Here is a 27500-nt window from a genome sequence, read left to right as displayed (position 1 = left end):
TGCTTCCCTTTGAAGCTTGTTTGTTTCTCTTCAACACTTTCCGGAGAGTTCAAGTCTTTATTCATCCAAAGTGTCGTCCTTTCAAAGCTCCTCTTGGCATCTGTTTTGAGGTACCTTACTCGTTGTGTGCTTAATCTTCCAAAAATCAATCTGAACCTCTGTTATGGTTCAGTAATGTATAAACTGAAGGTCTAATGTGCCCTCACCATGTCACATCGTTCCTGTGAGTTTTTCACCATCCACAGACTGTGTCAACGTGCCCTTCATCCCCTGCTCCTGTTTTCCTCAGGCCAGTGTTTGTTTCTGTGTACAGCTCTGTTGACAGCTGTCCATTCAGACTGTGTTTAGGAACCCTCAGCTTTGCTTTCAGGTACTCTTTAGTCCCTGACTTCTAACTGGTTGTAAATCCTAAGTTTCCATTTCAAAACTTGTTCTTTTATTTTTTCTTTCATCATATCATCGTGTCTGTGTCATGGTGCCTTTTAATGCTTGATTCTTTCCTCTGAACACATTGACAGGTCATTTTTAAGTCATAGTCCATCAGGTGGACGCCCCATGTGTCCTCATGTCTGCCAGTGTCACAGGAAGTGGCTTTGCTGGTTATTTTTATCCATAAGGATTATTTTAAAGGTAGCTCCTCTTTAAAGTTATTATCAAAGCACATTCTTCCCCCTAAGGTCTCTTTTAGATCTGTACTGGAAATATTGAAAGCCCTTTGTTTTGTCCCTGAAAGAAACACATCTTCAGGACGTTTGAGGTCCTGGTTTCTCTGGAAGGGGGCGCTGTGTGTTGGTATTTTTGAACCAGAAGGTGTTGTTGGCAGTCTTTCACCCTCAGACTGTTTCGGGGTACCATATAGAAATGTTCCAAACATTTTAGATCAGCTCTGTATCTTTTTACTTATTTTGTTATTGTTTTTATTTGATAAATGCTTTGAACACGGCCTTCGTAGGTGTCCTCTGGGATTGTAAGAAATACTAACCCTCAAAGTCCTTTTCCAAACTGGATCAGGATTAAATCCTGAAGGGTCAGGGATTAAGGTTTGGTTTCTGTCTTTCCATGAGAGACAAACTTTGTTTGAGGGATTCTCAGAAACTGAAAGAAGGAACTCCACTGAGCCCACATTCAGACCTGGACACCCAGAGGACCCAGACCCTGATAAAGCTTCTTTTAGTCCTGTTCACAGCTGGAACGTTAATCCTGATCTGCTTCAGGTTTGAGAATAAATGATCAATTTAGAGACAACGTTGACCTTAAACTAATTCCCAAAGGTCGCCTGAAGAGATGAGAAAATTCTCATTTGATACTTTCTGGGTGATAAAGCTCATGATCTCCTGGGGCCAGTGGGGGCTGCTGGGGTCCAGTTTGACTTCAGTTCATGTGATGCGTCACGGTAATACCCCAAAAATCAGGAAGTGGCTGTTTTAAGGTTCCCTTTGGTTTGGATTGAAAGGTAGCGTTTTCTTTCTATCATGTGAGTTTGATATCATGTCAAAACCGTCCACCTCCATCTGATCACCTGCTGACGTCCGTTTTGGGTCCAAATGTTGTCAGTGTGTTCAAACGGCTGAACTTGATGTTTTAAAGTATCTTTAGTATCCAGTGACGAGGTCCATTTCATTTCATGACTCTGAAGTGTCCATCACCGGTTCCTGTTGATTTTAGGACTTGTTTGTTATCCAGTCGTAGCGGTCAGAGGTCTAAAGCTTGGTGGCTTTTTTCTTCCTTCACATCACATGGTGAGGGCAGTCCCCGTAGCATCATTCAGCCTCACTCTTTGGTCTCTAGTTACTGATGTTTGTTTGTTGTAGTGGACTTTTGTTATCATTTAGCAGGAGGACATAAGTGATGGTCTCAGTTTGTTTTTTTTCCTCACCAAATCACATGCTGGTGTCTCTGTTCAGAAACCCTTTGTGTCTTCTGAAGTCACTGTTTGGTCTTTGATTACTCTTTATTTTATAGTAAGCTGAAGTGATGTTCCCTCCAGTCACAGGGTGAGGTCTGTGCTGAGGTACCCTTTAGCATCACTTCGTTCCCTTTAGCATCAATCACTCAATGTAGTGTGGATCTCTGTGATCCATTCATCAGCTTGAACGTAGATCTCACTGTTTGTTGGTGTGATGACGTGGTGAGGTATGTGTCAGGGTACCCTCTGGGGAATAATTGTATCATTTAAATTCATTTTGATTTGTTGGAGCTCCTGATTAAGAAAATTATCCAGAAAGGCTGTTGGAACACTTTTTAAAACATTTGCCCAAGGTGGTGTTTTTTTAATTTTAATTTCAATTTTTATCGTTTTGTCACCCCTGGGTGACCATGTCGAGGTACCCTGTATTCTGTTTGCCTCTTTTGTCACCAGGGGAGCCTTTCTTTGAGCATCTGTTGTAGATACACAGCATCTCATGATACCTCTAAATTTATTTTTCTCTCTTTAAAACATGATGAAAGGTCTGTTCCAGGTTACCCTGTGGTGTCTGGATTAAGGTACCGCTTTAATTCTAGTTTTCAGGTCATTAAACAGTTGCATTACATGCACAAACAGAGCAAGCCAGATTAAGACCCCAAGTACACGACAATGTTTCTCCCAAAAACACAAAAATGCAGTGAAAATAATCTGTTTTCACATGCTCAGGGACCGAAACGCTGTAGTGAGTCTGCCAGGCCTGTAGGTGGCGCCATAACTATCCTGTCCAGAAGCATCTTTTGGTAGATCTCCTCTGAAGTAGAGTTGATCATCTGGTGTGTTGGTGAATGCTCAGAGCAGAAGTGGAGCAACAGATGCTCATTTAGTCAAAGACAGTCACAGATTCAGCAGATTGAGCAGAACAAGATCAACACGGGAGATCACCACCATCCTAACAACGGGACTGTTGGACTCTTTGACTGATGGACTGTTGGACTGTTGGACTGTTGGACTGTTGGACTGTTGGACTGTTGGTCTGTTGGTCTGTTGGACTGTTACACTGTTGGTCTGTTGGTCTGTTGGACTGTTTGACTGTTGGACTGTTTGACTGTTGGACTGTTGGTCTGTTTGACTGTTGGACTGTTGGACTGTTGGACTGTTGGTCTGTTGGTCTGTTGGACTGTTGGTCTGTTGGTCTGTTGGACTGTTACACTGTTGGTCTGTTGGTCTGTTGGACTGTTTGACTGTTGGACTGTTTGACTGTTGGACTGTTGGTCTGTTTGACTGTTGGACTGTTTGACTGTTGGACTGTTGGTCTGTTGGTCTGTTGGACTGTTGGTCTGATTGACTGTTTGTCTGTTGGTCTGTTTGATTGTTGGTCTGTTTGACTGTTGGTCTGTTTGACTGTTTGTCTGTTGGACTGTTGGACTGTTTGTCTGTTTGACTGTTGGTCCGTTGGACTGTTTGACTGTTGGACTGTTTGACTGTTGGACTGTTGGTCTGTTGGACTGTTTGACTGTTGGACTGTTGGACTGTTGGACTGTTTGTCTGTTTGACTGTTGGACTGTTTGTCTGTTGGACTGTTGGTCTGTTGGACTGTTAGACTGTTGGTCTGTTGGTCTGTTTGACTGTTGGACTGTTGGACTGTTTGACTGTTGGACTGTTGGACTGTTTGACTGTTGGACTGTTGGACTGTTAGACTGTTGGTCTGTTGGACTGTTTGACTGTTGGACTGTTTGACTGTTGGACTGTTGGTCTGTTGGTCTGTTGGACTGTTTGACTGTTTGTCTGTTTGACTGTTGGTCCGTTGGACTGTTGGACTGTTGGACTGTTGGACTGTTGGACTGTTTGACTGTTTGTCTGTTGGTCTGTTGGTCTGTTTGACTGTTTGACTGTTGGACTGTTGGACTGTTTGACTGTTTGTCTGTTGGACTGTTGGACTGTTTGACTGTTTGACTGTTGGACTGTTGGACTGTTTGTCTGTTTGACTGTTGGTCTGTTGGACTGTTTGACTGTTGGACTGTTTGACTGTTGGACTGTTGGTCTGTTGGTCTGTTGGACTGTTTGACTGTTTGTCTGTTTGACTGTTGGTCCGTTGGACTGTTGGACTGTTGGACTGTTGGACTGTTGGACTGTTTGACTGTTTGTCTGTTGGTCTGTTGGTCTGTTTGACTGTTTGACTGTTGGACTGTTGGACTGTTTGACTGTTTGTCTGTTGGACTGTTGGACTGTTTGACTGTTTGACTGTTGGACTGTTGGACTGTTTGTCTGTTTGACTGTTGGTCTGTTGGACTGTTTGACTGTTGGACTGTTGGACTGTTGGACTGTTTGTCTGTTTGACTGTTGGTCTGTTTGTCTGTTGGTCTGTTGAATGTTGGACTGTTTGACTGTTGGACTGTTTGTCTGTTGGACTGTTTGACTGTTGGTCTGTTTGACTGTTGGTCTGTTTGTCTGTTGGTCTGTTGGTCTGTTGAATGTTGGACTGATTGACTGTTGGTCTGTTTGTCTGTTGGTCTGTTGAATGTTGGACTGATTGACTGTTGGTCTGTTTGTCTGTTTGACTGTTGGTCTGTTTGACTGTTGGACTGTTGGACTGTTGGACTGTTGGTCTGTTTGATTGTTGGACTGTTGAACTGTTGGACTGTTTGACTGTTGGACTGATTGACTGTTAGTCTGTTTGACTGTTGGATGTGCAAAGCAGAGCATGACGTCAGCGTTTCCCCAGAAACTCAGTCTTGCTGTTTACATGGAAACGGTGGCTGCTGTGTTTCAGAAGAAGTCCTCTCTGGGAGCTTTTTTCAGAAGTTTACATTTTAAGGTCGGATGAAACGCCGTTTCTATGTAATCAAGAAGCTGAAACGCAAAAAGCTTTAGGGTATCATCCTAAAACAGTTACCTTTTTAATGGCCCCTGAAAGAAAAATACGTTCACCAACTATCTGCTATCTGCTTCTTTATTTTGTGAAAGGATTGACGGCTCATCTGACTCTGCGTCTTCTCCCGTCAGCTCCCAGCCCCCTTGGGAGCAGACTGCCACACCCCTCTTTTGTCCTTTTGAATGCCCTGAGCTCTGTGTCTTTAAGGGAGGAAGTTTGGCTGAGAAAGACACTGGTTTTTCTCTTCAGGCTATTGTTTTCCCAGCCCTGAAGAGGCCTGAGACGATGTGAGCTCCTCTGCAGGCTGATTTACATCCCTGTTATTGTCAGCTGATGTTTGGTCTGACCTGAGAAAACTGAACAAGTCACATACTCAGCAACGGACTTTGGCCCAAAGATGTTCAAACAGTGGGTCTAGAGGTTTTGACCTACAGTTAGGGCCACGCACGGCGTTGGGTGATGGGGATGGACTGAGCCATGTTAGAAAAAACAGATCCTTCAGCGCTCTACTGGAAACTGTCTCTTTACTGATGGTTTCATTTCTTTTCACCTACTGAGGACACTGAGGTCCTTTGGAGTGTTCGGACTCTGCTCAGGACTTTCTCTGACTCTGTGGTGGCTTCTGCTCTTTCCTTTGCAGCACATCCTTTTGTTTTGCTCCGACAGAGCATGAAACCTCCCAAAGCCCGGGTCGGCGTATGAAATAGGGGCAGGAAAGGAGAAAGAGTGTTGACATCCAGAATGTGAGCAGAAAGAGGAAACGATAGAGACAGAAAAACGGGCTAAAGAAAGGCAGGAGGCAGAGGGCAGCTTCCTGACACCGCTCTGCTTTGTTTGCTGCCGCGGCCGAGACCTATGCTAATGCCAGTTATGCTAATGATGTCCCCTCTGCGGCCTGCGGCTCCTAAAGGCGCCATTCAACCACCCAGTGGAGATCTGGTGTTGAATCGGCCTCTCTTCATCTCAGCGCCTCAAATGGGCCATCAACGGGCTATCAGGGGGACAGGCCCTGAATAAAGGGGGCATTAGGAGCTGGTATGAAAGCTCCCTCTCATCCTGAGCCCCCTACGCCCACGGGGTTAAGGGGTGAGGGGGGGGGGGGCCCTGGAAAACGGGATTGAGAGCTCTTGTGTAAGGACCGGTGGTATCTCAATGCTGAGCGTGTTTTTCTGAGCGCTCTGATTGGCTCTCCTCGCTCTGAAAACGAGCGGCATGCAGCGTGATGCACGCAAACGTCTCTGCTTGCGTGTGGATGTTTGGAGTGGCGTGGTGAGGCGGCATCATGTGACATGTTGAGCTGTTTCAGCGCTTGGAGGGAATTTAAAGAGCTGTGAGAATGTGAGGAATCTGAGCCTCTTTGTCTCCAGTTTGTCAGTTTCACATTTCATACGTCAGCAGCTCAGACTCTGGATGCTGGTCCACACTCACCGTGAGGGACGTTCTTTGTTTGAGCTTCTGGTCGTGATCACGTTTCTACTGTCTGTAAAGATTCAAAGATTCAAACCGTCTGTAAAGGTTCAAAGATTCAAACCTTCTGTAAAGATTCAAAGATTCAAACCGTCTGTAGAGATTCAAAGATTCAAACCGTCTGTAAAGATTCAAAGATTTAAACCGTCTGTAAAGATTCAAAGATTCAAACCGTCTGTAGAGATTCAAAGATTCAAACTGTTAATAACTCTTTAAAGATTCAAAGATTTAAAGATTCAAAGATTTAAAGATTCAAAGATTTAAAGATTCAAAGATTTAAAGATTCAAAGATTTAAAGACTCAAAGATCTGCTGTCAGATAAAAATATGATTCTCTCCTGCTGTACTGATTTATATTGTTACCTAAAGTGTCCGTCCTCCTCTGCTCCTCCTCTGTCCCTCCTGTACTCCTCCTGTACTACTCCTATGTTCCTCCTGTACTCCTCCTGTGTTCCTCCTGTACTACTCCTGTGCTCCTCCTGTACTCCTCCTATGTTCCTCCTGTACTCCTCCTGTGTTCCTCCTGTACTCCTCCTGTACTCCTCCTGTGCTCCTCCTGTGCTCCTCCTGTACTCCTCCTGTACTCCTCCCAGATGCCTGACCAGTTTGACCAGACCTTGGTCCTGAACCAGCTCAGATACTCTGGCATGTTGGAGACCGTGAAGATTCGACGCACCGGCTTCCCCATCCGGAGACCGTTCCAAGACTTCTACACCAGGTGTGTCCCCAAAACTCCACAAATGACCTTTAGATTCATCCAACACCTCCAAAACCCTGTCCTCTGATACGTCCTCTGATACATCCTCTGATACATCCTCTGATACATCCTCTGATACATCCTCTGATACGTCCTCTGATACATCCTCTGATACATCCTCTGATATGTCCTGTGATGTATCCATACTGATCCAGTACCAGTACTGATCCAGCACCAGTACTGATCCAGCACCAGTACTGATCCAGCATCAGTACTGATCCAGCATCAGTACTGATCCAGCACCAGTACTGATCCAGCATCAGTACTGATCCAGCATCAGTACTGATCCAGCACCAGTACTGATCCAGCACCAGTACTGATCCAGCATCAGTACTGATCCAGCACCAGTACTGATCCAGCATCAGTACTGATCCAACACCAGTACTGATCCAGCATCAGTACTGATCCAGCACCAGTACTGATCCAGCATCAGTACTGATCCAGCATCAGTACTGATCCAGCACCAGTACTGATCCAGCATCAGTACTGATCCAGCATCAGTACTGATCCAGCACCAGGATCCATCAAACTTAGGTCATTTTTGATCTGCTGCTTCCACCATGGCATGCTGGGAACAAATGTTTTGCTCCTTTTTGTCTCTTTTAAAGGTACAAGGTGCTGATGAGAGGTGTAGTGACACCTGATGACCCCAGGGGGAGCTGCATCCAGCTGCTCCACCTGTACGACAGCAGCAGCGCAGAGTGGCAGCTGGGCAAGACCAAGGTGAGGGTCAGGATCCTGTTTTTAAGGCTCTGCTCACTCACAGGAAGAAACTTCAGATCCACACGCTCCTTTCTTTCTGTCAGTGCTGCTGAAAAGTTAGATTATTACAGCCAGGCTCCTCAGCGCCACCTTTCTGTGAAAACAGCCATCTCACAGGCTCTGAGTGCAGCAGCTGGCTGCAGCAGCAGAGCTGTCGTCCCCTGACTGAGACTCAGGACTCGCTGAGGGAGGCTGCAGATAATCCGATTAGGGAGGGAGGAAAATGAGATATGAGGGACGGGAAATGTCACCGTGCTGCAGGAGTATGGACTGACTTTCTCCTGTTGAATGACGGCACTCTGTGTGTGTGTGTGTGTGTGTGTGTGTGTGTGTGTGTGTGTGTGTGTGTGTGTGTGTGTGTGTGTGTGTGTGTGTGTGTGTGTGTGTGAAGCTCTAATGAGATTTTCAGTAGGAAGTGTAAACATGTTGGATGATTTGGACCAAGCTTATAAGCAGGTTAATTAACATGGAAACATGCAGAACATGCCCCAGCATGAGTACACACACACACACACACACACACACACACACACACACACACACACACATTAAAAACTGCTTGTGTGGTGGCTGAGGTTATAAAGGAGTGTTATAGCATTTACACATGAGAACAGATTAAAAACAGAGGATGAAGCTGTGAAACAGTGTAACCCAACCCTCAACTCAGCTCAAACTTTATTTATAGAGCACATTTAAAAGAACGGAAGTTGACCAAAGTGTTGTACAAACACAAACAACACGTTACCTGACTCCAGCACACCTGATTCAAATGATCAGCTCGTTATCGAGCTCTGCCCCAGCCTGATAACGAACCTTTCATTGGAATCAGGTGTGCTGGAGTGGGGTTATATCTAAAACATGCAGGGCAGGGGTCCTCCAGGACCAGGGTTGGGTAACACTGCTGTCAAATTTGGATTGAGATGTTTTTAACTCTATAACAGGGATGTCAAAGTCGTGCCATGGAGAGGAGGCTGCGGGTTTTCCTTCCAACCAGAAACTTCACCAGCTGGTTTCACTGATTCTCTCACCTTCAAGCAGGGAGCAGGGGCTAATCAGTGAAACCAGCTGGTGGAGTTCTTGGTTGGAAAGAAAACCTGCAGCCTCTTGGCCCTCCATGGCACCAGTTTGACGTCCCTGCTCTATCAGTAACTCAAGCTTCAGGAGGAAATTTGTTTTTGAAAAAACTCCTGGAGACATGTGTACAAGGCCTAAATCTCAAATGTGGAATTGAAGTTAAAACTGAGAAATCACAGAAAAAAATATGTATTTAAATTTATAATGCCTCAAATAGAAATTATAGATCGGTAATTATTATTATTTTTTTTTTCGGTAATCAACCACCAAAAAGTTAGATTGAGTAAGTGTTGGTGTAAAACCCATAGTTTAACATTCAAAGTCATAATGTTGAAGATTTAGATTTAAGATTATTAAAAACTAGTGTCAAAGCAGAGATCATCTCTTAAAGTCTCAGATCGTCTCCTTTATCTTGAAGAACAGTCCAATTCTGAGATGAAATCCCCAAAATCTAATATTTAATTTAAGATTCCTGGATAACACCTGGAAGTCTGAAAAGCAAAAGACTTTGGGATTAGAGTCATCGTTTCAAAAATGTGGAGTCCTTTTTCTGAGATTATTCAGTAAAATTCTCAGTGAATTCTAGTTTAAAGTTAAACTCATTTCTCAGATCAAACCTGAATTTTCTAAAAATAAAAAAGCTGAATCTGTGACCCTGAAGTTTCCTGGGTTGGGTTGGAGTGAGACCGATCTGAATATTTTAGGGCTTTCAGATGTCCTGATACCTCTGAGGACTCAGAGGAACACTTTACTCCAGTCTGGTGGCTTTAGTTTTCCTCATGAATCGTCTTTTGTTCGTCAGGACGTGTCAACACGAGTCAGAGTGTTTTTATTGGTGCATTTCCCTCAAACTTTGCACAGACTTCCTGTTTCTGAATGAGCCTCCAGGTTTGTGAGTCAGTGCGGCTTTGGTTTTCTCCTGCAGGTGGGTTTTGTTCGTATGTCTGGAGAACAGTTAACACAGAGGGAGCCTCCTGGGGCCTCTTTAACTGTGACGTACAAGAACACACATTCACCCGATGGGACAGCTTCAAACACGACTTACACGTGTTGAAAACCGCGGCCTCACGTACAAGCGCAGACATTAGCATCCCAATGAACAGAGCAGCTAATCCTTTTAATCATTACTATGCTAATTAGTGTAACAAAAGCCGCGCTAAGCCTTGGCGCACTTTTGATTCTCGCTGCTAAGTCCTTTGGGGGGAGTCCCGGGTCAGGCCCGCAGAGAGACCAGAACCCTGGGAGACGTAGGCAGAGCCACGTCAGTTCCAGGAAATTAAGTTTGAGGTTGTAAAAGGACAAAACAACTCTGGGACAAAAGGCAGGACATGTGCCGAGTGAAAGGAGCTGGAGGCCAGCGAGACGTAAATCTGGCAGCGAGAGGCAGGAGCACAAAGTGGACCAATCCCTCTGAGGGACGTGGGATTGATTTAAGGCTGCAGAGGCGGTCTGAGCCCAGCACCTGTGGCTCTGCGCCTTTATGACCACGAGTTGTCTCTGATGTTCAAACACCTCCGTCCAGGATTTCAGCTGCTCAGCAGGAGTGTCCACCTGGACTCCTCCACCACAGAGCCACACTGTTGTAATACTCCTCCCACTCCTCCCTCAGGTTTTCCTCCGGGAGTCTCTGGAGCACCGTCTGGAGAAGCAGAGAGAAATGGAGGTGCTGAAGGCCGCCATGATCATCCAGGCTCACGTCATGGGCTACATGGCGAGGTACAACTCCTGAATCACCTCTTTCAGAGTTCATTTCATCAATCTCTTTTTTATCCATCTATTGTGTTTGTGTTTGATTCTCCACCCAGGAAGCAGTACAAGAAGCTGCTGCAGTGCATCGTGGTCATTCAGAAGAACTACCGCGCTTTCTACTGGAGGAGGAAGTTCCTGCTCCTCCGCTGGGCCACGCTCACCTTCCAGAAACGCCTGCGAGGCCAGCTGGCCCGCCGGGCCTTCAGCCAGCTGCTGGAGGAAAGGAGGAGGAGGGAGGAGGAGGAGCAACGCAGGAGGGTGGAGGAGGAGCAACGCAGGAGGGTGGAGGAGGAGATGGAGAGGTGGGCTGAGCTACATACAAACAAAGCTTAAGCTATTCAGGGGAACCTGTACGTAACATCCAGCCGCGTGATTGGCAGAGCAGTGATGGAGGCGGGGCTTCCTCTGAGTGAGCCTGTGTCAGTTTGAGGGCGTGGTCACACTGGCCATCCAAACTGTGCAGTATCAATCAATCAATCAATCAATCAATCTTTATTTATATAGCGCCAAATCATAACAAATGTTATTTCAAGACACTTTACAAAAACATTTACAGGTCTAGACCCGTAAATGTTAATAAAATTTTATTATCAGAAACCAACATGAAGACAAGATAAGGAGTCTTATCTTATCTCAATCCACCATGAGTACAGGACTTTGCAGCATTTAGCAAGTTACAACGGAGAGGAACAACTTCCCTTTAACAGGCAGAAACCTCGGACAGAACCAGACTCATGTTAGACAGACATCTGAGGAGACTGATGGGGTTAGAGAGACAGGTAGAGGAGAGAGAGTGGGAGAGAGAATGGGGAGGAAAAGAGGGGGGGGGGGGGGGGGGGGGGGTAGGGATACACACACACGCACACAGACACACAGAAAGGGAGAGAGAGAGAAACAGACGCAATCATGATGGATGGTTTTATGGGAATAAATGCCTGGATATGACGGGAAATGTAATTAGTCCTTTGTTGGGTCCGTCTGGTCTCTTACTGTCAGCTGACGCCTGTTTGTGTCTGTGCAGGGAGAGACAGAGGCTGGAGGCTGAGAGACTCGCCACAGAGGTAAGACCAAGAAACTATTTAGGATCTGTTTATGTGAACGTTTCCACCCTCAAAGTTTAACAAATTTCATTCCTGAGTGACGCAGAAATCGTGAGATTATGAAAGAGTGTAGATGCTAACGGTTCATCTCAATAATCAGACACAAAACAAGAGCAAACTGCAAAGAGCTGCAGATTTGATCAAATTTGTTTTGTGCTCGAAAATTTTTAGAGGAAATAATTTTGTGAAGTGGATTTGAGGACATAAAGAACCAAGTCATGTGATATTCTGGATGTTTCCAGGGACTAATATCTGGATACTGATCTGGATACTGATCTAGATACTGATCTGGATACTGATCTGGATACTGATCTAGATACTGATCTAGAAACTGATTTAGATACTGATCTAGATACTGATCCAGATACTGATCTGGATACTGATCTGGATACTGATCTGGGTACTGATCTAGATACTGATCTGGATACTGATCTGGATACTGATCTAGATACTGATCTGGGTACTGATCTAGATACTGATCTGGATACTGATCTGGATACTGATCTAGATACTGATCTGGGTACTGATCTAGATACTGATCTGGATACTGATCTGGATACTGATCTAGATACTGATCTGGATACTGATCTGGATACTGATCTAGATAATGATGTAGATACTGATCTAGATACTGATCTAGATAATGATGTAGATACTGATCTGGATACTGATCTGGATACTGATCTAGATACTGATCTGGATACTGATCTGGATACTGATCTGGATACTGATCTATTTCCTGATCTAGATACTGATCTGGATACTGATCTGGATACTGATCTGGATACTGATCTAGATACTGATCTGGATACTGATCTGGATACTGATCTGGATACTGATCTAGATACTGATTCAGATACTGATCTGTATACTGGTTGTTCTCACTTTGTTTACAGATTAATTTGTTGTGAGGGCTCAAGGATTAGGACTTGAGGTGCAGGGAGGTTATTCTTTGTGTATTTCAGATATTTCTCTTCCATCCTCAGGCAGAGGAGCTCAGGAGAGTAGAGGAGCTTCATCGTCTTGAGGAGCTAGCTTCTCTGCCTCTCCCTCCTCCTCCACCTCCAGTAGAAGCTGCAACAGTCCCAGGGATGGTGGAGGGGCTGGAGTCCGCCGAGCTCCCTGAGGAGGAGGCACCAGAGGGAGTCCGTCCCCAAGAGGCGTCCCAGGTGGAGGAGATCCTCCGGCTGGAGCGGGAGATCCAGGTCCTGCAGAGGCAGAAGGAGCGTCAGGAGCTCTCTCTGACCGAAGCCTCCCTCTGTCGCCTGCAACTCCTCCGGGACCAGGAGCTCAGGCGTCTGGAGGACGAGGCCTGCAAGGCGGCGCAGCAGTTCCTGGAATCGCTGAACTTCGACGAGATCGATGAGTGTGTGAGGAACATCGAGAGCTCACTGGGGGTCGGTGAGGGGGAAGACAAGGAGAAAGAGGGTGGAAGGAGGCGAGGGAGTGATGAGGAAGAGGTGGACGAAGGCTTCGGGGCTGACGATGAGGCCTTCAAAGACTCACCCAACCCCAGCGAGCACGGCCACTCGGACGGTCAGAGGACGAGCGGGATCCGAACCAGCGATGACTCGTCTGAGGAAGACCCGTACGCCAACGATGGTGTGACACCCCCCCTGCCACCAACCACGCTGCTTCACCAGCCGCTGCCTCCACCACCAGTGCCCCCTGCCTGCCACAGTGCCTCATCCAGCGGGGACTCCGCCTACTGCCTCCCCCAGGGTTCCTCTGAGGCCCAGTCCGATGACCTGGTGGAGCTCATACCTCCTGACGAGGATTCAGACTACGACCAGGATGACTACGATGAAGGCGCTATCGTGTCCAGCAGCAGCGTGGCGTTCTCCAACGTGTGCAGTGGCCAGTGGTCTCCGGACTACAGAGGCTCTGTGGGGACCTACAACAGCTCGGGGGCGTACCGCTTCAGCTCAGAGGGGCCTCAGTCATCGGTAAGCCATGTGGTCTGAGGGAACGTCCCGTCAGTCAGAAAAGTTCAGTAATACATCCAAAAAAACAGCAACACTGACCAGTCTCTGTTGTTCTTGTTCCAGTTTGAAGACAGTGAGGATGACTTCGACAGATTCGACACTGATGATGAGCTTTCGTATCGGCGGGACTCCGTCTACAGCTGCGTCACTCTCCCGTACTTCCACAGCTTCCTCTACATCAAAGGTATCTCCTTCGTGCGACTCGTATAAAAAAGGTTGAAATGATCTCTGATTTTGAGGCTCATTAAAACCAGAGGAAGTAAAATGTCACGTCTCTTTAAACACATCGGTCAAATGTTGTATCTTCATCCTCAGGCGGCCTGATGAATACATGGAAACGCCGCTGGTGCGTTCTAAAGGACGAGACTTTCCTCTGGTTTCGAGCCAAGCAGGAGGCCCTGAAGCAGGGCTGGCTGCACAAGAAAGGAGGAGGCTCGTCCACGCTGTCCCGCCGCAACTGGAAGCGCCGCTGGTTCGTGCTGCGGCAGAGCAAGCTCATGTATTTCGAGAACGACGGGGAGGAGAAGATGAAGGGCGTTCTGGACATGCACAATGCAAAGTGAGGAGGCGTTTTAACTGTGATCACCTTTTATCACCCAAATACTCAGCTGTTGGTGCAGAGCTCATCAAGTTTTCCTTTTACAACCTGCAGAGAAATCATCGATAACACCGGAAAGGAGAACGGGATCGACGTCGTGATGCCTGAGCGGACGTACCACCTGATTGCAGAGTCGGCTGAAGATGCCAGGTAGGATGTTTGATAAGTTTCTTCAAGCACATCGACCGACGGGAAAGCAGAATGATGATGAGTATGAAGGTAAATAGAGTAGCCATGATGAAGCTGACCACAGAAACCATGAGAATTATCATCTGAACATGAGGTCATGATAGTGAAGAGGATGAAAACTACATCACAAGTCAACAAGTATAAGAACAATGATGATGAAGATGATGTGAATAATGAGAATAAAGATAGACACTGATTATTGTGACGATGATGATGATGATGATGATGATGATGATGATGATGATGATGATGACGATGACGATGATGACGATGATGATGATGATGATGATGATGACGATGATGATGATGACGATGACGATGATGATGATGATGACGATGACGATGATGATGATGATGATGACGATGACGATGATGATGATGATGATGATGTCGATGACGATGACGATGACGATGATGATGATGATGACGATGATGATGATGATGATGATGATGATGATGACGATGATGATGATGATGAACACAGTGACAGTAACAGTGATACAGACACTGCAGAAAGTGGTGAAGATGATGATTATCCTGTGACTCATGATGTTCTGGTCCATGTCCTCACAGTCAGTGGTTCAGCGTTCTGAGTCAGGTCCACGTCTCCACGGAGCAGGAGATCCGAGAGATGCACGACGAGCAGGCCAACCCCCAGAACGCTGTGGTGAGTACTGCTGCCAGCAGCAAAGCATTGTGGGAGTCTATGGAAAATCACTCTGTTTACACAACGTGTTACCTATTTACCTGATTTTGGTGTTTGTGTGCTTTTATTTTTCTTAGTTTTCTGACTGCGTGTCCCGTCCTGCTGTCCTGTCCTCTGACACTTTCTCTTTTCTGTGTCTGAAACTGTGTGAATGCCTTCCAGAAGCTTCCTTTGAGCAGTGTGTGTGTGTGTGTGTGTGTGTGTGTGTGTGTGTGTGTGTGTGTGTGTGTGTGTGAGGGGAATAACTACTCTTTAAGGATGGAGGTTGAACTCGTTCCACTCTTGCAGCGCTGTGACTGGATGTTTCTGTCTTCTTCTCGTCCTTCAGGGAACACTGGACGTTGGGATGATCGATTCAGTCTGTGCTTCAGATAATCCAGAGAGGTGCTTGATTTCCACACACTCTTCTGTTCACACATTATACTGATAAATTGGCCTCCAAGTATAGAAAAGACACAACTGGAGCTCATGGTTCAGACTTTTTCCCTGTTTAAACATGAATGAGCAGCTCCCTCTAGTGGCTAAAGTGGAAATAGAGGACAATAATTCTACTCATTCATGTTTGGAGAAAAAGCTCAGCTCTGACACAAGAAAACCAGAAATGTTTCCTGTGACATCAGGTTTAATTTCACTTTAAGGGAAAAGTTGACGATATTTTCTATTTTTGGTCCTCGTTGGAAACTAAAATAAAACTTCCTCTGGTCTCTCTCTCTCTCTGAAGTGAAATAAATCAACATTTCCTTTTTCTCATCGTCCCAGGCCAAACTCCTTCGTCATCATCACAGCAAACCGGGTACTGCACTGCAACGCCGACACGCCTGAAGAGATGCACCACTGGATCACTTTGCTGCAGCGCTCCAAAGGAGACACGCGTGTCGACGGACAGGAGTTTATCATCCGAGGTGACCATGCAGTCTTCTTCTTTCTCAGTCTTCCCCAGCGTTTGCTTTTTGTTTGAAGCAGTAGAGCAGAACAATCCCATGATTTCTATGAGACATGTTTAATCAGAACGTGTGACTCCATCACCTCCACCAGGCTGGCTGCACAAAGAGATGAAAAACAGCACCAAGGCCTCGCTGAAGCTAAAGAAGCGCTGGTTTCTGCTTACCCACAATTCCCTGGACTACTACAAGAGTTCGGAGAGAAACGCCCTGAAACTTGGAACGCTGGTGCTGAACAGCCTCTGCTCCGTGGTTCAGCCAGACGAGAAGATCTTCAGAGAAACTGGTAAAAGAATCAATCACCACTCAGTCTTAATTTCAGCAAACCCTCAGCCCCAAACCTTCGTTCTTCACCACATTTTAATTATTTTTATTTATTTATAAAGTATTTTTAAAAACGACCACAGCTGTAGACACAGTGCTGTACAGGTACATAACTTGACACGATAAAAACAGAAAAGAAAAACACACACAAAGAAAAACACATGTAACACTTTGTTAAACGGGAGTTTCCTCTTCTCTGTTCAGGATACTGGAACGTGATCGTGTACGGCCGTAAACACTCGTACCGTCTCTACTGTAAACTGCTGAATGAGGCCTCGCGCTGGGCCAACTCCATCCAGAACGTCATCGACTCAAAGGCTCCCATCGACACGCCAACGCAGCAGCTCATTCAGGACATCAAGGTAGCAAACGGCTTCCTGTGCCAAGACGAAGGACCTGAGCAGATCCTCCATCCCATTTATGTTGATAGCTCCTATCTATAGTTAGTTTAAGTATTTACAAAGTTAGATGAGATGAAACTTTAACATTTATGGGAATAAATTTAAAGCCAGTGGTTGTAAATTTGGGTTTCTGTAAGGGTTAAGTTGTTAAAGAAACCCTGAATAAAAGTTATAAAAATGAAGACTTCATTTCCAGAAAACCATCGTACATGTACGCTCGAAGTCTCGCGAATAAACAAGAATCGCACAATGAATTCAGTCGACACGAAAGTCTAACAGGATCAAGTTATGAGATACCTTGTGTCTCTGGGCCATGTTTCGTACCCAGCTCTTGAGTTGTGTGGCGTTTTCTCCTGGAGGCCAAAGGAAGCCATGTGTCGTCTCTTTTTTTAGACTCTAGCTGTGATTTTATGAAAACACTTCTTTAAACAGTTTCGATACTTCTTCTGTGTTTCGTCACTGTCATCTCTTCCTTATTTCTCTCCTCTGCTTATTGAGCATTATACAATGTGTGAAACAGCGCCCTCCTTAATGTTTTGTGCTGAATGCGTGGTGAAAATACGATACTGCACGCTGTTGTCCTCAAGGAGGCCAAGCCGAGTTGGCGTCCCTTGGTGAAAAAAAACAAGAATGATTAACCAATCAGATGAGGCTGCGGTCATGACACTGCTCACCTGTGATTGGCCAAGACTGTGTCAAAGGAAGCCACCCCGTCTGTGGCCTCAAACCAATCAAATCACAGTATCATCGTCATCATCAAGCCACTGAATGAAATCAGGGAGGTTAGCACGTTAGCAGTGTGCATGAAGCGGCCGGTTGTGTGTTTGAGTGTGCGGCTGAGTAAATGAATTAATAAGAATTAATTAGATATTTAAGCTGAGTCAAGAGGACGATGTACATGTGTGAATGAGTGTGTGAGTTCAGACCAACAAAAAATAATATTAATCCAAAATAAATCCTTTTTAATAAAATAAAACACAAAATAAACCAACAACGATCAACACTAGAAAAGCAATTTCTGAAGAAATTGCGCTGTGAATGCAGAATGCTGAAGCAGCTTGCGCTGAACTGCTAATGTAACGAAAGCTGAACCTGAATGACCGAAGATATGTCTGAAAATGGTTGAAAAAGTCTTGAAAAGCTTGCGCTCAACTGCTAATGCAGAATATGGAACATAAATGACTGAAGGTTTGTCTGAAAATGGCTGAATGAAGTCTTAAAATGCTTGCGCTGAACAGCTAAAGCAAAATTCTGAACAAGAATGGCTAAAGTTATGTCTGAAATCATTTGAATTAAGTCTTGAAAAGCTTGTGCTTAACTGCAAAAGCAGAATGCTGAACATGAATGACTGAATTTATGTCTGAAAATGGTTGAAATAATTCATGAAAAGCTGGCACTCAACTGCTAATGCAGAATGCTAAATTAACCTGCCATGAACTCTTGGATGAAAGGAAATTAATGGATGAATCAGTTAAATGGATAAATAAATTTAAAGTTGAAATGGCTGCATCTTTTAAAAATTTGAAGCAATGAATTAAATTTTAAAGAACAGTTATGGAAATAATGACCTGACTGAGGTAAAATGCAAGTCTCATCTCTGAAACGCTGTTAAAATGAAATTCTGTGTGTCCTGTGTGTAAGTTTTTAATCATGTAAGCCTGTCAGCTGAGGCTCATCTGAAGCCAGATGTTGCCATGGTGATCATTGTTTACCAACTGCCATCAGAGAGCTGGTGGAGTCTGTTGATTCCCAACACATTTCCACTGAAATCAGTGTGTCAAACTGCCTGCAACTGTGACTAAACCAAAGGGCCGATCAGAAAAGTGATCACACCGTAGGAATCCTGAGACCCTGAGGAAGCTGTCTGTGTAAATTTCATGTCTAAAGATGCAGAAATAGGCTTATGACAGTGATAGATAGATGAGGGAAATTTGACTGATCTCTGAGAAAACCCCTCAGGAATTAACATTGGAGTACATGGGTGCCGGAGCTGACTTTGCCCGACAGTTGGCCATTTTGTGAAAAAGGGCTCCATCCTTTTGCTTTAAAAACCACTTTGTCAGAGGCAGGACAAGACTACTTACATGCTGAGGGCTTATTTGTGTTGATAGCTCAAAAAATGTGGCCAAGAGAGCAGTTTACCCAGAAGTTTCCCAGGTCTTGTTTCCCCCTCTCCCTGCTCTGTCGTTTGAATCTCCCACTCTGAGCTGAAACATTCCGTCCAATACACACCAATGTTAAATGGCTTGAAGAGCTGAAATGCATCATGACCTTTGAAGGGTCATTGTGAAGAAACTATGAATGCTAGGAAACATTTGAAACCCACTGAATGGAGCCAAAAGATAGCTGAATATTTTGAAGTTTGAATGGAGTTTGTAGCTGAATGTATGACTGAATGAGGAGGGTTTGAAGAAGGCTGAAAAAATGTCCTGAAGGGAGGAAATTTTGAAAATTCCGCATTCATCTCTATGGGACCGAAATTTCGTAAATTGTTGAATATCTTGGAAAGTATTTGTGAAAAGTTTCTGAAGAGTCATAGCCCCCTTGTCCCCACTGAAACACACGTTTTGAAGTTTGAACGGTGAAAATCGGTTGAAGTTTGCAGAAGTTTTAGCGGTCCAAAAAAGCGGGCGGAAGAAGAAGAAGAAGAAGAATAAATTTTTTTGACACAGAAGAACATATGCTGTGAATGCATTACTGCATTCACAGCAATTAACATGAACATAGTTGATTGTTTAAAATGTAATAACTCCTTATTAATTGACTTTCACAGCAGCCCGTCCGTCTCCAGGACAAGCTGTCACATTCTGGGCTAACAGCTGATCAGTAGCGCTCTCTTCACCCAGAATTTTCTGGATCTGTTCCTCTTTGGCTGGATTAATAAAGATATAATAACTTCAATAAAGACTAAGTAGTCATTCACACATGCAGCTCGTCTTGACAGTGAAGTTTTTAGAGTACTGTGAAAATGTGAAAGGGATTATGGGGGTTGTAGTCACCTCCATCCTCCATCAGAAGCTCATGTTGAAGTGAGTCCGTCTGCTTTCTGCAGGAGAACTGTCTGAACTTGGAGGTAGTGGAGCAGATCTACAAGAGGAACCCCATACTGCGCTACAGCCACCACCCACTGCACACACCGCTGCTGCCGCTGCCGTACGGAGACATCCACCTGACCAGTGAGTCCAACTGTGAAGATGAGCTACACCATTTACACCGAGCTGTCCCATCCCAAACGTTGAGTAACTGTTTCCCTGTCTCTGCTCAGCTCCTATGAACAGAAACTACACCACCCTGCAGAACGAAGCCCTCAAGGTGTTCAGCTCCCTGCAGCACCTGGAGGGCGTGGCCGACCCCGTGCCCATCATCCAGGGCATCCTTCAGACCGGCCAGGAGCTCAAACCTCTCCGGGATGAGCTCTTCTGCCAGCTGATAAAGCAGACGACTCGGCCCCCGCAGCCCAGTGGGCCAGGGAACCTCTGCAGCTGGAAGATCCTGGCCTGCATGACCTGCACCTTTATGCCCACTAGGAGCATCCTTAGATACCTCAAGTTCCACCTGAAGCGGTTCGGACATGCTGACTTGTTGACTCAGTTTGGATTTTCTCTGCTGAGCTTGTCTTGCAGATATTTCTGATCCACCTGAATTGTGTCTCTTTGCAGGACCCGGGAGCTCTTCCCTGGCTCAGAGATGGATCGCTACGCCGCCTTTGCCTTTGACTCTCTTAGGAAAACTCGAGCCAGGGAGAATGTGCCTTCACAGGAGGAGATCCGCGCCATTGTTGCCCGGCAGGAAATGAGCACAACGGTTCATTGTCATGGGGGAGGGTCCTGCAAGATCACCATCAACTCCCACACAACAGCCGGAGAGGTGGGTGACAGAGCGCGGCTCTGGGACAAAGGTCCAGGTCTGTGTAGAAAGAAGAGTGAGTTTGATCAGTGGAGTTGATCAGTGGAGTTGTGTCATTTCCTGCATCAGGTGGTGGAGAAGCTGATCCGAGGCCTGGCCATGGAGGACAGCAGGAACATGTTTGCTCTGTTCGAACACAATGACAAGACAGAGAAAGCCATCGAGAGCCGCACGGTGGTGGCCGACGTGCTCGCCAAGTTTGAAAAGTAAGCCTTGCAGCCTCCACCTGCTCGTGAGTCAAAGACTTCTCTTTTCGTCCTTCAGTCTCTAACATCTTGCTCTCTGATCTGCAGGCTTTCAGCCAGTTCAGATGAACACCACAGCGGCTGGAAGTTTTACTTTAAGCTCTACTGCTTCCTGGACACTGAAAATGTTCCCAAAGACAGCGTGGAGTTCGCTTTCATGTTTGAGCAGGTACATGTGATTGATTCATCCGAGTTTAACGCAATACAAATACCGGCTGCTCAAACGCTGAAATTTTAACAATGTCTACCATCTACAGGCCCATGAAGCCGTCATCAAAGGTCAGTATCCAGCCCCTGAGGAAACTCTTCAGTTCCTGGCTGCTCTGAGACTTCAGTACCTCCTGAGCGATCACAACCCACAGGCCACCATCCCTGAAATGTCCCAGGTGTTCCCCATGTCACGGTTACGGGCCCGGGTGCAGAACTCAGCCAAGACATTTGCGCCGGGCACCGGCTCAGTGGCCGACCGCTCAGGCTCATCTGAGAGGAAGCGCTCGAGCTTCCTGGAGGGAACACTGAGGCGAAGCTTCAGGAGTGGCTCCTTGAGCAGGCAGAAGCTGGAGGAGGAGAACAGCCTTGAAGTGTGGATGAGGGAGGAGGCGACGGCTGTGAGGACCAGCCTCATGGATAAGTGGAAGAAACTGCAAGGGATGAACCAGGAACAAGCCATGGTCAAGTATATGACGCTGGTGAAGGAGTGGCAGGGCTACGGGTCCACGCTGTTCAACGTTGAGGTGAGAAAGAAAGTCTACCTTACCTGGTTTTCATTTGAACTGTCAGCATTCCCAAAGGATGTCATCAACCTTTAACTTGGTATAACCTTTAACAGGAACCCTGTCAAAACCCAGGACTCATGCTTGGTTCTTCTCTTTTCAGAGTCGCGATGGAGCATTCCCATCTGAGCTGTGGCTGGGCGTGAGCCGGGAGGCCATATCAGTCTACAAACGAGGGGAGCCGTGGCCCCTGGAGGTTTTCCCTTACGAGCAGATTCTGTCCTTTGGTGCCCCACTGCCCAACTCCTACAAAATCACGGTGGAAGGCCGAGAGCTGGTCTTTGAGACGCAAATGGTGCATATGAAACAATAAATACTCTTGTGAAGCTTTGGTTTCTCTGTTTAGAAATGGATGTTTGGTTCTTGCAGCCGTATTGGATGGATTTATCTACAAGTTCAGGGAAAAAAAAACACTGAAAGCCCTCTGACCTTTAACTTCCTGGTTTCTTTATCCCCTCATCTTTTGCAGGTTATGGACATCGCCAAGTTGATGAAGGCATACATCAGCATGATCGTCAAGAAACGCTACAGCAACTGCCAGTCCATCAGCAGCCACGGCAGCCAGTGCAGCGCCTGGTGAACTACCCTTCACCTTTGACCTTAAGGCATCTTTACCGCGGGGTGGCAGAGGATGGAGCGTGGCCGCCCGTCCTCTAGACTGGACAGCTGATGGATTAAAGACACTTCAGATGGTCTCTGTGAATGCTGGAGACAAACTACATACTCCTAATAATTTGGACTGGTTTTATTCCAGAAAAATCCACGTAACGTCCACGCCAAAGGAATGAGGACTGGAGTCAGCAATCATTTCAATCTGGAGGCAGCTGCTGTTGGCGATGGACATCTAGAGTCAAACAGGATCCCTTTAATGAGAGAGCTGCAGTCTGGACATGAGCTTTGCTCACATTCACTCATTCACTCACACAGGCAGCGACTTCTGGGGTTGAAATGTGACCCTTACAATAACCTGCACTTCCACCAGTGTCCGATTGACTGGAGGGCACCATAAGGCCCACCACAGCCAAGCAAGCGTCAGTGAGGACACATATGACACTGATAAAATCAGACGCAGCATGAGGAGCTGGGGAACGGGCATCTGTTCTCAAAGTATGTCGCCAGTCAAGGACTCAAAAAGTTAAAAAATCCACTGTCATTACAAGTCATCACAACGTTTCCACTTTAAAGAGTAGGACAACAAAATACACAAATCAAGTTTGTAAGATTCAATCAGACCAAAGAAATCCAGCAGGTGTGCACTGACCTCATGTTTAGTGGAGTGGATGTTTCTTGTTTTGGAGTCAAACTGTTGTTTTCTTTCTGTTGCTAAAGTCAGGACTGCTGTCACAGGATGAGGCTATTTTGCTCTTGGGTTTTTGTTATAAAGCTGTGTGTGCTTGTCTGTGTGTGTGTGTGTGTGTGTGTGTGTGTGTGTGTGTGTGTGTGTGTGTGTGTGTGTGTGTGTGTGAGCGAGGTTTTTAGGAAAGTTACAGGCTTGTTGAATGTATAAAGAAAGCAGGATGCAGAAAGAATAGACCAATGAAAGCCTACAAGCCTTTATTTCTGCTTTGATTAAACTCTGGGACTTTTACACGAACCCTCTCCAGGACGCTGTGCTCACTGTAAATAAGATGCAGTTCAAGTTTGGAGTTGATTGCTCTGATTGGTTTGCTGCTGCCGCTGCTGATGATGATAATGAGAAGGTCACACAAGTGCCTGTGTAAACTTCATCAGGACAAACTCAAGTGACTCACACTTGTTGAATTGACACCACTCTCATTCTCATGTTACCAAAAGGTGCTCCAGTGTTCCCTTTAAATGTATTTGTACACTGCGCCGTCTGTCCAGCCTAGCAACTCATTCAAGCTGAACCGAGGGGTTGAAGCAAACATCCTTCATGGTTAAAGATTTTGTACAAAACAGAACAAAATAACCAGTCCAAGCAGAAGAAGCCCTGCAGACCCTGACGCTTTGCAGACCCTGACGCTTTGCAGACCCTGCAGCTCTGCAGACCCTGACGCTCTGCAGACCCTGACACTCTGCAGACCCTGCCGCTCTGCAGACCCTGACGCTTTGCAGACCCTGACGCTTTGCAGACCCTGACGCTTTGCAGACCCTGCCGCTCTGCAGACCCTGACGCTTTGCAGACCCTGACGCTTTGCAGACCCTGCCGCTCTGCAGACCCTGACACTCTGCAGACCCTGCCGCTTTGCAGACCCTGACGCTTTGCAGACCCTGACGCTTTGCAGACCCTGCCGCTCTGCAGACCCTGACGCTTTGCAGACCCTGACGCTTTGCAGACCCTGCCGCTCTGCAGACCCTGACGCTTTGCAGACCCTGACGCTTTGCAGACCCTGCCGCTCTGCAGACCCTGACGCTTTGCAGACCCTGACGCTTTGCAGACCCTGACGCTCTGCAGACTCTGACACTCTGTAACGTTAACAGTCATGTGACTCATTGTGGTTACAAAAATGATGTAACCTTCTGAAAACATTTACTTTCTTTGGATTTCCTTTCTGTAACAATGTAAAAAAAAGTCTTGACAGCAATCATATACGTCAAGAACACTGGCACTTTTAGAGGGCCTCAAAGCGATCAGAGCGTGAGCGGACTGAAGCAACTACCAGTAAAAACCTAACTAACCTTTGAGTATGAGGTGGACTTTGTCTTAGTGACATCAACTTCTGGTTTCTGTAGAGGTGTTAGAAAGCGTAACGATGGAAATGCTGACTCAGCATTACTCTCTGTTGACTCAGAAACAATCAAAGAGGTGGAGCTTACGTTCGTCTTCCAGAAGCAAAAAGCTGCCCAACAGTCAGCGTGCCCACGCCCCGTGCTATCTAAATCTATCCACTCATTAGTGGATACTTTCTCTGAATCATGGATCTTATTACACCTTAAAACCGTACGTCCGTACCTTTCATACAGTTTAGAGTTTTCTAAACCTGAAAGAGACTTTTTGGCATCACACATTAGTTTGTGCTAGCTGGCTAGCCAACAGTGGTGTCTGCCAAATCATTGCTGGTTAGCCGTTAACCCATTCAGTGATCTAGGCCAGTGTTTCTCAAAATGTTGAAACAAAGGACAATTTTTCCCCCTGAAAAAACTTGTGGACCACCAAGCTGCGCTGCTTTGGAGCAACTGCCCTGATTGCAAAGTGACATCATAAAAACTTTCATCAACTCGCTGATTTTCTTGGTCAAGGACCCCAAGGGGGGCAGTAGTGGTCCATTGTCCAATATTTTATTAATAACAAAGTAAAAGTTAAAAGAAAAGTTTGCCACAAGACCCCTGAAGCCAGTAAACCAGGATAATGACAATCAATTTTGAAAAATTGTAAAATTTTGTGTAATTTTTAACCGATCAAACAAAAGTATCTCTTAATCGCTGGCACTGATATTTTCGAGGGTTTTGGGCTGAAAAGTTTTTTTAAATTCAAAATTTATGTATAACATCCAGAGTTTGCTTAGTATTATGTTAAAGGATTATTAGAATTACACTTTAAAAACCTTCAAGAAATTAATGAACAGCTAGCAGCAGTTGTATATTGGATTTATTCAGATGATGGATAACAGTATTAACGTGTAGCATAAACACCACGCTCTCTGATCAGTGATTTCAAAGCACTTAAATTCACCAAATTTGACCAAAGCTAAAAGATTAAACCTGAGCTTTTACTTTTCCGTGTTACTTAGACATCTAGCATCCCTTTTAGGTCACTTTAACTTTGTTGAAGATGACCTGGATTCTTCAGGTTTTAGTTTGAACCACTTGCTCAGCTGGACTCCTCAGTGTAACATTCCTAACACATTTCTCTGGAGCTCCGCGGGCGGCAGGTCCTTCCAAAGATGCAGGTTTCTCCCATAGTGCCTTGGTGTATATTGTGTATCTTTTTTTTCCAAGTGTGGTTCTATTTTTGGTATCATGTGCAATGTTATATAAATATATTATATATAATCTTGTGGCTGTACATTTTATACTTTAAGTCTTTGCCTCCTGTTTTTCCCACTCAAATGATGACCACACTGCCACTCTTTTAAAACTTGCTGTGTTTTTTCTTGGTAAGCATCTGACTGATCACAGACCTTCAACATAAAACTGGTATTAAGTTCTTCTGATCTGTATCAGCTGTGTTATGTAATGAAAGGAAGGTTTTAACAATAAATGCTTACACATTTAAAACATTGTTTTCTCCTTTCTTTGCCACAGATTTAAAGTTCCCATATCCTGCTCCTTTTCTGCAGTTTAATCTGGATCATTGATGTCTTCATGAAATGGTAGTAACATGTTTTGGTCCAAAAAGCCAATAAATCAAGCACAGCAGCATTGTTTCCAGGCTCTCATAGCCCCTCTGTTCAGAACGCTCTGATTTAGTGGGCGTGGCCTTCATATGTAAATGAGCCACCGCTGATACCGCCCCGCTCTTCCACGTCACTGAGAGCGGCGCCACGAGCTCCGAGTGCACAATGTTTAGAAAACAGAGAAGCTCGTTTACCGTAACACTACAGGCAAAAACAACAGGCTAACTGCAGCTAAAGTTAGCATCCTGAAGCTAACACAGAGACGGGGGGGACACTGAGGAAAAGCTCTTCCATCTGCTCCACAGCACACAGCATTTAAAATACTCACATTTCCAGGGTCCCAGGTTTGTTGGAGGATGGTTGGTAATGCGCCTGGATTCAGGACCAGTCTATTGGCTAGCCCTCTGTTGGACTGTCCAAAGTTGGAAAAGCAGTCGGCCGTGAAGTGACTAGCACACACATGCACAGTTTTACTGAGTGTAGCTGGAACATTTCCCTCATAAATGAACGCCCCGACATGCGGGCAAGATTATCTTCTAGTGTGAGCGGTTGACAAATGAATCTTTAGCCCCAGGATCGTCTCACAGACTCGTCGGAGCTGCCCCGATAATTTTCAAACATGTTTGATATTTATCTGGATGATTACAACATTCATTCTCTCTGAGGATGACAACAGCCAAGAGAGAGAGAGAGAGAGAGAGTCCCCTTACAAGAGACCAGACAACAGACAACAAACGCAGGCTCAAAATGCAATTGAAAGGCTCCGGGTCAGCTGACTGCGGGCTCCACTGGCCCACTCCAGCCAGTTCAATAACGCCTTTAAAAATAACACATAACCACGCCATTTTCATACAGTATAAAGCTGTTTTATCAGTGATGGGTGTGAGATCATGCCATTATTGGCTGATACAGCAACAGTTTCACCTCTGTCCCTCTGCGTACGCGTAATGGATGAAAGGCACCGCTGCAGACAGCTCCGCTTCTCTCTCCTCCTGTCCCACCAGTGCGCTAAAAACCTCAAGTCAAACAACTGAGCACATGTGGAGCATCACTCTCTCTGTTCAAATAACCTTGGTGAAATCCTGTAGTGTGTGCTGGTCAGTATTTTCAAATCTTGTTGTTAGAGTGTGCTTAAGATTTAGGAGAAGATGATCTGTGAAGATTCTCCTTATGTGTGAGATACAGCCCGATTTCAGAATCTTTTAAGATTTTTAAAATCCTGTAGTGTGAGCCAGGCTTTAGTCTTGTCTTTTACCGAGATGGGAAACTTGTGCATGGAACCATGTGGTTGTTTACAGCCAAAAACAGACCCCTCCCCACCCACTCCGCGAGGAGAGGAGTGGGCAGGGAGGGGGTTCTTGGGTTAGGGTTAGGGTTAGGCTCAGGGTAAGGGTTAGGTTTAGAACTGGGTTAGGTTGAGAGAAGTGGGTCCGGGTCCTGCGTAAGGA

The 27500-nt window shown here is 45.7% G+C and overlaps 1 protein-coding gene across 1 annotated transcript in view; it reads left to right on the top strand.

Annotated features, from left to right (window-relative positions):
• Positions 1–25892, top strand: part of LOC141803998 (unconventional myosin-X-like) — a 106465-nt gene extending 80573 nt beyond the window's left edge. The window contains 22 exon segments of the mRNA XM_074688174.1: positions 6838–6962; positions 7610–7724; positions 10447–10553; positions 10643–10888; positions 11608–11647; positions 12673–13632; positions 13735–13855; positions 13987–14230; positions 14324–14419; positions 15032–15125; positions 15493–15548; positions 15924–16066; positions 16200–16391; positions 16634–16791; positions 19883–20006; positions 20096–20393; positions 20490–20697; positions 20806–20942; positions 21030–21150; positions 21239–21715; positions 21858–22049; positions 22224–25892. Coding sequence (XP_074544275.1) covers positions 6838–6962; positions 7610–7724; positions 10447–10553; positions 10643–10888; positions 11608–11647; positions 12673–13632; positions 13735–13855; positions 13987–14230; positions 14324–14419; positions 15032–15125; positions 15493–15548; positions 15924–16066; positions 16200–16391; positions 16634–16791; positions 19883–20006; positions 20096–20393; positions 20490–20697; positions 20806–20942; positions 21030–21150; positions 21239–21715; positions 21858–22049; positions 22224–22334 — 4365 coding nt within the window. The 3' untranslated portion in view covers positions 22335–25892.
• The last annotated feature ends 1608 nt before the right edge of the window (positions 25893–27500 follow it).

Source organism: Halichoeres trimaculatus, unplaced genomic scaffold (assembly GCF_033239565.1).
Source record: "Halichoeres trimaculatus isolate MK-OKI-2021-1 unplaced genomic scaffold, fHalTri1.1 fHalTri1_scaffold_15, whole genome shotgun sequence".
Lineage (NCBI taxonomy): Eukaryota > Metazoa > Chordata > Actinopteri > Labriformes > Labridae > Halichoeres > Halichoeres trimaculatus.
The sequence above is the reverse complement of the archived record's forward strand: the minus strand, read 5'-3'. Positions and strand labels throughout refer to the sequence as shown.